The following is a 9,798-nucleotide window of genomic DNA, read 5'->3' as shown; positions in this document are numbered from 1 at the left end:
ATTCTCCTGCCTCAGCCTCCTGAGTAGCTGGGACTACAGGCACATGCCACCACACCCAGCTAATTTTTGTATTTTTAGTAAAGATGGGGTTTCGCCATGTTAGCCAGTCTGGTCTCGAACTCCTGATTGCAGGTAATCCACCCGCCTTGGCCTCCCAAAGTGCTGGGATTACAGACGTGAGCCACCGTGCCTGGCCCAGCAGAGGTAGTTTCTGAATCACCTGTTTCATGGTTATTAATCTTTTATCTGCTTCATTTTAGGTAATTAAAATTTTTTAAATATATTTCCAGAAAATCACCCATTTCACTGGAAGCATCACCCTATCAAGTTTTTCTAGAAATGGGATTTTATGAGTGGTTATTTGCATATCCTTATTAGAATAAAAGTCACATTGCCTCTGCAAAAACAAACACACACAGGCATCCTCTTTGGAAGCTAGATACGAGGAAAGTACTGATGGCTTTCCAGGTTGGCTTCAAAATCACCTGGAAGATGTCACAGCTAGTCTGTCTTCATACCCCCCATTTCTGTGAGGCTAAAAAAGGCTAACTTTTACACCTTACTATCACAGAGTTGTATGTAGTATTCGCTAAAAAACAGGCCCTCTGGCTATTGTGTTGTGAACAGACTGCAGCAGGGCAAGTGTAGAAGCAGGAATTAGAAGGCTAGTCCAGGTGAGAGCCAGTGATGGCTTTGACTAAGGTGGTAGCAGTGGAAGTGATGAGAACTAAACAGACTTTGAAAATATCTTGACAGTAGAGCCAAGAGAATTTACATATGCAATACACTTTTTTTTCCCCCCCGAGACGGAGTCTTCCTCTTGTCGCCCAGGCTAGAGTGCAGTGGCACAATCTTGGCTCACTGCAACCTCCACCTCCCGGGTTCAAGTGATTCTCCTGCCTCAGCCTCCAGAGTAGCTGGGATTACAGGCGCCTGCCACCACACCTGGCTAATTTTTGTATTTTTAGTAGAGACGGGATTTCGCCACGTTGGCCAGGCTGGTCTCGAACTCCTGACCTAGTGATCCGCCCACCTCAGCCTCCCAAAGTGCTGGGATTACAGGCATGAGCCACCGCACCTGGCTGCAATGTACTTTCATCAGAAACATTACAGGCACATTCTCAACTAGGTACATCTCTTGATAAGAATCACTGCGCTGGCTTCAAGTTCTATGAAAATAAGGTCCATTTTCTTCCTATCTGTATATGCCCATTACACTCAGTACAGTGCTTTACAAATTTGCTGATAATTCATGTGGATGTCTGAAATTAATTATAATAGAATTCTGGTTTCAAATCTTACATGAGATTAATTACAATAAATTAGTCTATATTTTAAGTCTTATTCCAAAATTTCTGGTAGAAGGTACCTACAAAACACATGGGGACATGTTAAGATATAAAATTAATGTTTGATTTAGAATTGTTTTATTTGTGTTCCTCATGCTACAACACAACCTTCAAAGTCAGCGAAGTTCATAACATTAATATGCTTCCTCAAAACATCAATTTAGATAACTCATAGCCAGAGCTTCTAAACTTCTACAATGCAACTTCAACATTCCCAAGAGCACAATATGCTTCAAATCCCATCTCAATGCAAATTTAAGAAAAGCAAAGCAAATTGTATTATCAGACTACCAAAATTCAGTAAGATTCTGTAATTTAATATACCTACTTCTCAACTCTCTACATTTGTTTTTCAACACTGGCGAGAGTTTTTAAAGATATCAATACCTGAATTCTACTCCAAGCCAATTAAATCAGAACAATTAAAATCAGAATCTCTGTGGGGCATCTTTTTTTTTTTTTTTTTTTTTTTAAAAAGCTTCCCCAGCAATTCTATTGTCAGTGAGTTGTAAATCACTGCTCAACAGAACCTCTTATGAAGCAAAAACATAAAGAAAAATAAGCCGGGCACAGTGGCTCACACCTATAATCCCAGCATTGTGGAAGGCAGAGGCGGACAGATCACCTGAGGTCAGGAGTTCAAGACCAGCCTTGGCAACATGGTGAAACCCCATCTCTACTAAAAATACAAAAATTAGCCGGGTATGGTGACACGTGCCTGTAATCTCAGCTACATGGGAGGCTGAAGCACGAGAATCACTTGAACCAGGGAGGCAAAGGCTGCAGTGAGCCAAGATCGTGCCACTGTACTCTAGCCTAGGTGACAGAGTGAGCCTCCGTCTCAAAAAAAAAAAAAAAAGGAAAAGCACACGAAGTATAGGGACATGGGGAATAAGTTAAAAATCAAAAGGACTCACTCACTGCTTTCTAACATCTTTTACTTCTTGACCTTTCGAAACATCCAAAAATTAGTAATATTATAATCTATGCCACAATCTTAACAGTTAAGAAAAAACATAAAATGAAGGCCTAGAAAGATCTTTGTTACTCATCTAGAATTATTTGGTGTAACAGTATTTTCCAATGGAGGAAGACTATTGGATTTCAGGCATAAAACAATGCAGAAAAAAATCTCAAGGCATCACAGGGAGAGGGAGACAACTTCTGACTCTGGTTTCCTGTGTTTCAGGCCAGGAAGAGCAAGGGGAGAAAAATATCTGTCCATGGGAACAAGTAATCATGCTTTAAAGGACAATTTCATTCGAACCCATTCATTTCCTTTTCATGCAAAATTTCAAAGATAAAGCAACATAAAATATGGGGCCAAAGAAAAGGGAGAAGGTCTTCAAGGAGAATTTGTGCCCTTAAGTTTTTACTGGTACAACAGTCCTTCAGCCTGGAGGTGCTCAAGACGAATCATGAAAAAGAAAAAAAACTTTATTTCAAGCAGATTCAGTGATATATGTGTGTACTACAGCAAAGGCTGGTTGTGGCAAAGTTTCATTTCAAACTGTATGATGTGGGCTGGGCAAGGTGGCTCACGCCTATAACCCCAGCACTTTGTGAGGCTGAGGTGGGCTGATCACCCTGAGGTCAGGAGAGACTGGCCTGGCCAACATGCCAAAACCCGGTCTCTACTAATAATACAAAAATTAGCTAGGTGTGGTGGCGCGCACCTGTAATCTCAGCTCTTTGGGAGGCTGAGGCAGGAGAATCGCTTGAACCCGGGAAGTGGAGGTTGCGGATCACGCCACTGCACTCCAGCCTGGGTGACAGAGCCAGACTCAAAAACAAAAGAAAATAAAACAAACAAAAAAACCAAAACTGCTTGATGTATAATTTTGACATTATGTGGGAACGCTTAACTTCTGCCAAAATGTAGACTCAATCCAACATTATGCCAATTTTTATATTAATTGTAGTCCCTAAATTTTCATAACCAAAAAAAAAAGAGAATAACCTTACAGTTACCTACTAAGGTAACGAACTGTGAAATCAATTCCCCAATATTGCTTTGAAAATAAACCCCTTGGTTGTTAAGAGAAATTCCAACTTCCAACTCCATCCAAATGTATTATTTAACCGGTATTCTTCAGTCATCATCTACTGTTGGCTTGATTGTCACTCCTCTTCTTATCTGACCCCAACCAATTAAACTGCAAAATGAAAATAAAAGAAATCATAAATCTTACATCCATTTCACTCTCATTACCACACAATCGTATGATAAATTTTACCTGCTTATCTTCTGAATTCAAATTTGTTCCCAAAGCCTGCTCCTCCATAAAGAAAGCCCACATTATATTCTTAGATTCTTTTTTATTCTTGTTTTTTTGTTTTTGTTGTTTTTTTTTGAGACAGTCTCACTCTGTCACCCAGTCTGGAGTACGGTGGTGCGATTTCGGCTCACTGCAACCTCCGGCTCCCGGGTTCAAACAATTCTCGTGCCTCAGCCTCCCGAGCAGCTGGGACTACAGGCATGCGCCACCATGCCCGGCTAATTTTTTGGTATTTTTAGTAGAGATGGGGTTTCACTATGTTGGCCAGGCTGGTCTCAAACTCCTGGCCTCAAGTGATCCGCCCACCTCAGCCTCACAAAGTGCTGGGCTTACAGGCATGAGCCATCGTGCCCAGCCTGAAAGTTTATTGTTTAAATCTATTTTAAAACACACTGGAAGTCGTATTTCTGCAATAGCAAAAAAATATATAATCACAAAAGAGAGTAAAATCAAAAGGGCATAAACCACCACAAATAATTATTTACTTAAGAGACAACAAAAATTTAACTTTCTAAATTACATAATTCAGATAAATCTCCTGGACAAGTGATGAGACCATCGTGGGCACAGTAGCATGGAAGCCTTAACAAAGGAAACAGGGCTGGGCGGGGTGGCTCATGTCTATAATCCCAACACTTTAAGAGGCTGAGGTGGGAGGATGGCTTGAGGCCAGGAGTTTGAGATCATGCTGGGCAACACAGTGAGACCAAGTATCTACAAAAAACAAAAAAATTAGCTGGTCATGGTGGTGTGAGCCTATAGTCCTAGCTACTTAGACACTGAGGCTGCAGTGAGCTATGATCAAGCCACTAAACTCAGCCTGGTCAACAGAGAGACCCTGCCTCTAAAAAATATAAAATAAATAATAAAGGAAGTAGATAGTGGGCAGGGGTGATCTGAATAATTATGGGGACAGTCAGGGCACAAAATAGTCTAATTTAGAGGGTTTATATAAGACAATGCAGAAGGAAAGGTTAAATGGGTTGAAGCAGGTTTCTAGAAAAGTCCCATATATCAAAAAGTAGTGAGAAGCCTCTAGAAATTATTAAACACAGCATGATGAAAATGTTTTAAGAAGACTAATTTTGACCAAGCTCTTAAGTAATAAAGAGGCAAACTAGGGGTCTTTCACACTAACTGTGAAGTGTAAAGTGATGGTGGTATGGACTGTGATGATGTGACAAGGAATGGAAAGCAAGGGGCAAACTCAATAACTAACCTGGAAAGAGCAGGAAGTCAGGAGCCAAAAATGTGTGTATGCTTCCTGGGTCTATGCTCGCAAAAGACCTAGAAGCAATAGCACCCTAGGCGCAATGAGCACACCTGAACACTCAGCTTTTCACTTATAAGAGAAATGGCCAGTTCTAAAACTGGAACAGAGAAGGTACAAGATGAGTCTGGAAGATACTGCGCCAGAAAATAAGGAAATGTTCCAAAAAAAGAAGAGGTTGGGCATGGTGGCTCACGCCTGTAATCCCAGCACTTTGGGAGGCCAAGGAAGGCGGATGACCTGAGGTCAGGGGTTCGAGACCAGGCTGGCCAATGTGGTGAAACCCCGTCTCTACTGAAAATACAAAAACTAACTGGGCACGGTGGCACGTGCCTGTAGTCCCAGCTACTCGGGAGGCTGAGGCAGGAGAATCGCTTGAACCTGGAAGGCAGAGGCTGCAGTGAGCCGAGATCACGCCACTGCACTCCAGCCTGGCGACAGAGCGAGACTCCGTCTCAAAAAAAAAAAAAAGAAAAAAAAATGACGAGTACATGTCAAAAGGACACAAGAGCCAGCCTGAAGGACCTCCACTGGCCAAATGTTGAAAAATGCACATGAAAATAAAGACAGTGATGGATCATAACATGTTGAATAAAATGGGACTCCATGAGTCCATATTATAAATAGATAGGGAAATAAATAACGGCAAAGAAAGAATGCCAAATGATAAATGTGGGGTGGTAGAGTTGAGGGAGGATACTGTGACCTGTAGAGGTGCGATGATTTTGTAATCATTATAGTCAAGTTCGATTCAGGCAAGAATCATCAGTGGATGCTACAACCAGGGGTGTGGGATTCGATAAGCAGCAAGCTATTCGTATTGGCTGAAAAGATCTCCCTACAGACTGCTTATTAGTTGCAAGGGTAGAGAGTAACTACACAGTAGAGAAGCTGGACAACATCTTGACTACATAGTCAAAACTAACCTTAACAAAGAGGAGCAGTCAGATATCATGTGCCTCTAGCTGTGATTCCTGAGAAGGAGACTTCACAGTGTTATTTAACTTAACCTGAATCTAATGTTACGCTTCCGAACCATAAGAAAAACCCAAACTGAGGAATATTCTATAAAGTAACTAGCTTATATTCTTCAGAACTGTTAATGTCAATTAAGACAAAGGCTGAAAAAGCTCCAGATTAAATATCAAAGAGACATGAAATTAAATGCAATGCATGATTCTAAACAGGAGGAACATAAAGTACGTTATTGGGATAAGTAATAAAACTGAAACATGCACTGTAGATTTCAGTATTTTGCCAATGTTAAATTTCTAAGTGCTTAGATAAGAGTATCCTTTTTTGATGGGAAATATACACTGAAGTATTAAGACATCAAGAAGCATAACATATATAGCCTACACTCAAATGGTTCAGGAAAAAACTTATATTTGTAAATAAATCTGTATGTGTATTTGTCAATCTAGGAAAAGGCTATAGAGGAGTTTTCTGTAAAATTCTTGCAATTTTTGTATTAAGTGTGAAATGATTTCCAAAGTCAATGACAATAGAAATACTGAACCCAAATTCATTCGGTTTTGCATAGGTTGTGTCTAACAGGCAGAGAAACCAATCACAGTATTTGGACTAAAATATGGGACTATAGTCAAGGTTGTAGTTTTTTCTGAGACGGAGTCTTGCTCTGTCGCCCAGGCTGGAGTGCAGTGGCGCCATCTCGGCTCACTTCACTGCAAGCTCCGCCTCCCAGGTTCACGCCATTCTCCTGCCTCAGCCTCCCGAGTAGCTGGGACTACAGGCGCCCGCCACCACGCCCGGCTAATTTTTTGTATTTTTTAGTAGAGACAGGGTTTCACCGTATTAGCCAGGATGGTCTTGATCTCCTGACCTCATGATCCGCCCGCCTTGGCCTCCCAAAGTGCTGGGATTACAGGCGTGAGCCACCGCACCCAGCCGAAGTATAGTTTTCAAAGTCATCCAAATAAATTGTTGAGACTGAAAACCACAGTAACTGTTGTCCTCAAGGAAGAATGTGCTTTTTTTTTCTGTACAACAAGACTGTGTCTTTTTTTAATTAGACAGTGGCAAAGACTAACAAACTTACCGCCAGTGTTTTTCAACTCTTCGGCTAAGGGCAATTTTTTCTCCTACCTCTGTGCACACTGGATTGGTCAAAACAATTTTACCCAAATCGGCCTTGACAGCACTAACTCTCCCTCCTGTCGACAGGGATCCTATGTTCACCATGAGGACTTCATTCTTAGACAGCTTTTGAACCTAGAAAAATAAATTAGGGAAAAATAAACCCCAAAATCAAGAAAATGCTTTCCAAATATAAGTAAGAATTTACCAAATACTATGGGAAATATGTCAATCATAAAAGAAAAAAATTCTATACAAATTTCATTGTAAAGGAATTTGAACTATATATAGTCTAAAGACAGCAAAAGGAAGGTTTATTTGGCACCCACTGAACTTACACAAGATCCACCTGTAAAAAATAAGATAGGAACCATACCAGAGAACCTCTTAAAATTCTGAAGCAGTTACCTAGTACAAATGAGGTACAAAATTTCCCAAAGTGGGGAACGGGGAGGACTCTGGCTATGTAAGAGTTAACATGGGCCAGGCGCAGTGGCACACGCCTGTAATCCCGGCACTTTGGTTGGGAGGCTGAGGAGGGCAGATCACCTGGGCAGGGGGGAGAAGTATGATTGCTTATTTTCCTAAATCTTTTCCAACACTAGGTGTCAGCAATTTCCCATCTCTGCCAACCTAATCTGGGACATTTTTTAATAACCATGAAGCTGGGCACAGTGGATCACACCTGTAATCCCAGCACTTTGGAAGGCTAGGGTGGGCAGATTGCTTAGGCCCAGGAGTTGGGAGATCAGCCTGGGTAACACGGCAAAACTCCGTCTCTACAAAAAATATAAAATTAGCCAGACGTGGTGGCCCACACCTGTAGTCCCACCTACTCAGGAGGTTAAGGTGGGAAGATGGCTTGAGCTGTGAGATCGAGGCTGCTGTGAGTCAAGATCGCACCACTGCACTCCAGCCTGGGCAACAGAGCAAGACTCTCAAAATAAACAACAAAAAAATCATATGGATTTTAGGAATATCATGTCTTTGTCATAAATGGCAAATACTTTTCCCTGTTTTTTAAGTTTCTTTCTTAAACTGACTGCCTTATAGTTCTCAATTTTGGCCGGATGCAGTGGCGCATGCCTGTAATCCCAGCATTTTGGAAGGCCGAGGTGCGCAGATCACTTGAGGTCAGGAGGTCAAGACCAGCCTGGCTAACATATAGTGAAACCCCATCACTACTAAAAAATACAAAAATTAGTTGGGCATGCTGGTGCATGCCTGTAGTCTCATATACTTGGGAAACCGAGGCAGGAGAATCGCTTGAACCCAGGAGGCGGAGGTTGCCATGAGCTGAGATTGCGCCACTGCACTCCAGCCTGGGCAACAGAGCGAGACTCCAACTACTAAAAAAAAAAAACCTCAATTTTGGGGAGGTCAAATTTATTTACCTTTTCTTTTTTTCTTAATTTCATGTTAACTATAAAACAATAAAACTCAACACTGGTTTAACACTCCCATTTGTCACTTTTTTACAAACAGGAATTATAAAAAGCATTTACCTTTGCTGCTTTCTTGTCTCCTTCAGTGCGTACACCTAGAAGCCGTCTAAGCAGGAAATAGGAAATTTCCAATTCTGTGAATATCTCAGGTAAAGCTCCGACTGCACCAAGTACTTGTCCCACCATTCTGTCAGCCCGGCACAAAGTGGGGTCAATTTTTGTTCCAACTCCTAATATAAAAATAAGATGTATACAGCTCAATTTTTTATTTCCTAAAACACCTATAAAGTGAATTAGTCGGCCAGGCACAGTGGCTCACACCTGTAATCCCAGCACTTTGGTAGGCTGAGGCGGGTGGATGCCTGAGCTCAGGAGTTCAAGACTAGCCTGGGCAACACAGTGAAACCACGTCTCTATTAAAATATAAAAAATTAGCCAGGTGTGGCGGCGTGCGCCTGTAGTCCCAGCTACTCAGGAGGCTAAGGCAGGATAATCACTTGAACCCAGGAGGCGGAGGTTACAGTGAGCAGAGATCGCACCACTGCACTCCAACCTGGGTGACAAAGTGAGACTATCTCCCAAAAAAACAAAAAAAGTGAATTAGATACCCCAAAGCCACAAAAGCACAGCACATACCTACACACTTTCTTACTTTTATTTTCATACTCATACAATAGCTATACAGGCACAAGAAAATACCTGTTTTATCTAGACAAATAGAAATGTACACTCATGAGATGACTGGGCAAATGAGAACAGAAAGATTCTCTTGATTTAAATTCTAAACAAAGGGTTTAGAAATCTGATTTTCTAGGAATGATGGCTTGGCTGAGAACTTAATGCAGGAGATGTAAGTATTACTGACCTGGTCTTGAAAACAATAAAAATAAATTCTAAACAAAGGGCAAATAGAGATAATAAGTGAACTCAAAATGAGTCTGAATATCCTTAACAAAGACTGAAAGAACACAAAATTTTAAATGAGTAGTTCGCAGAGTATTTGCATGCCATTTCTCCCCTGAAAAACTGATCGAAAAGATAATTAAAGACTACATATGGGCTGGGCGCAGTGGCTCACGCCTATAATCCCAGCACTTGGGGAGGTTCAAGTTGCAGGATTACCTAAGGTCAGGAGTTCAAGACCAGCCTGGCCAACATGGCAAAACCCAATCTCTACTAAAAATACAAAAATTAGCCGGGCGTGGTGGCAGACACCTGTAATCCCAGCTACTGGAGAATCACTTGAACTCCGGAGGCAGAGGTTGCAGTGAGCCGAGATCGCGCCACTGCACTCCAGCCTGGGTGACAGACTGAGACTCTCAAAAAAAAAAAAAAGACTACATATGATTCCCGGGATC

General features: G+C 41.5%; 1 protein-coding gene across 1 annotated transcript in view; it reads right to left on the bottom strand.

Moving 5' to 3' along the window:
* Positions 1 to 1,409: 1,409 nt before the first annotated feature.
* Positions 1,410 to 9,798, bottom strand: part of EIF2S3 (eukaryotic translation initiation factor 2, subunit 3 gamma, 52kDa) — a 26,561-nt gene continuing 18,172 nt past the window's right edge. Inside the window, exons 10-12 of the mRNA XM_011935120.1 lie at positions 8,501 to 8,670; positions 6,958 to 7,130; positions 1,410 to 3,505 (exon numbers count right to left, since the gene is read on the bottom strand). Coding sequence (XP_011790510.1) covers positions 3,442 to 3,505; positions 6,958 to 7,130; positions 8,501 to 8,670 — 407 coding nt within the window. The 3' untranslated portion in view covers positions 1,410 to 3,441. The remainder of the gene's footprint in view (positions 3,506 to 6,957; positions 7,131 to 8,500; positions 8,671 to 9,798) is intronic.

The sequence above is a fragment of the Colobus angolensis genome, unplaced genomic scaffold (genome assembly GCF_000951035.1).
Source record: "Colobus angolensis palliatus isolate OR3802 unplaced genomic scaffold, Cang.pa_1.0 Scaffold140, whole genome shotgun sequence".
Lineage (NCBI taxonomy): Eukaryota > Metazoa > Chordata > Mammalia > Primates > Cercopithecidae > Colobus > Colobus angolensis.
Note: the sequence above shows the minus strand (reverse complement) of the source record. Positions and strands in the feature narration are given on the sequence as shown.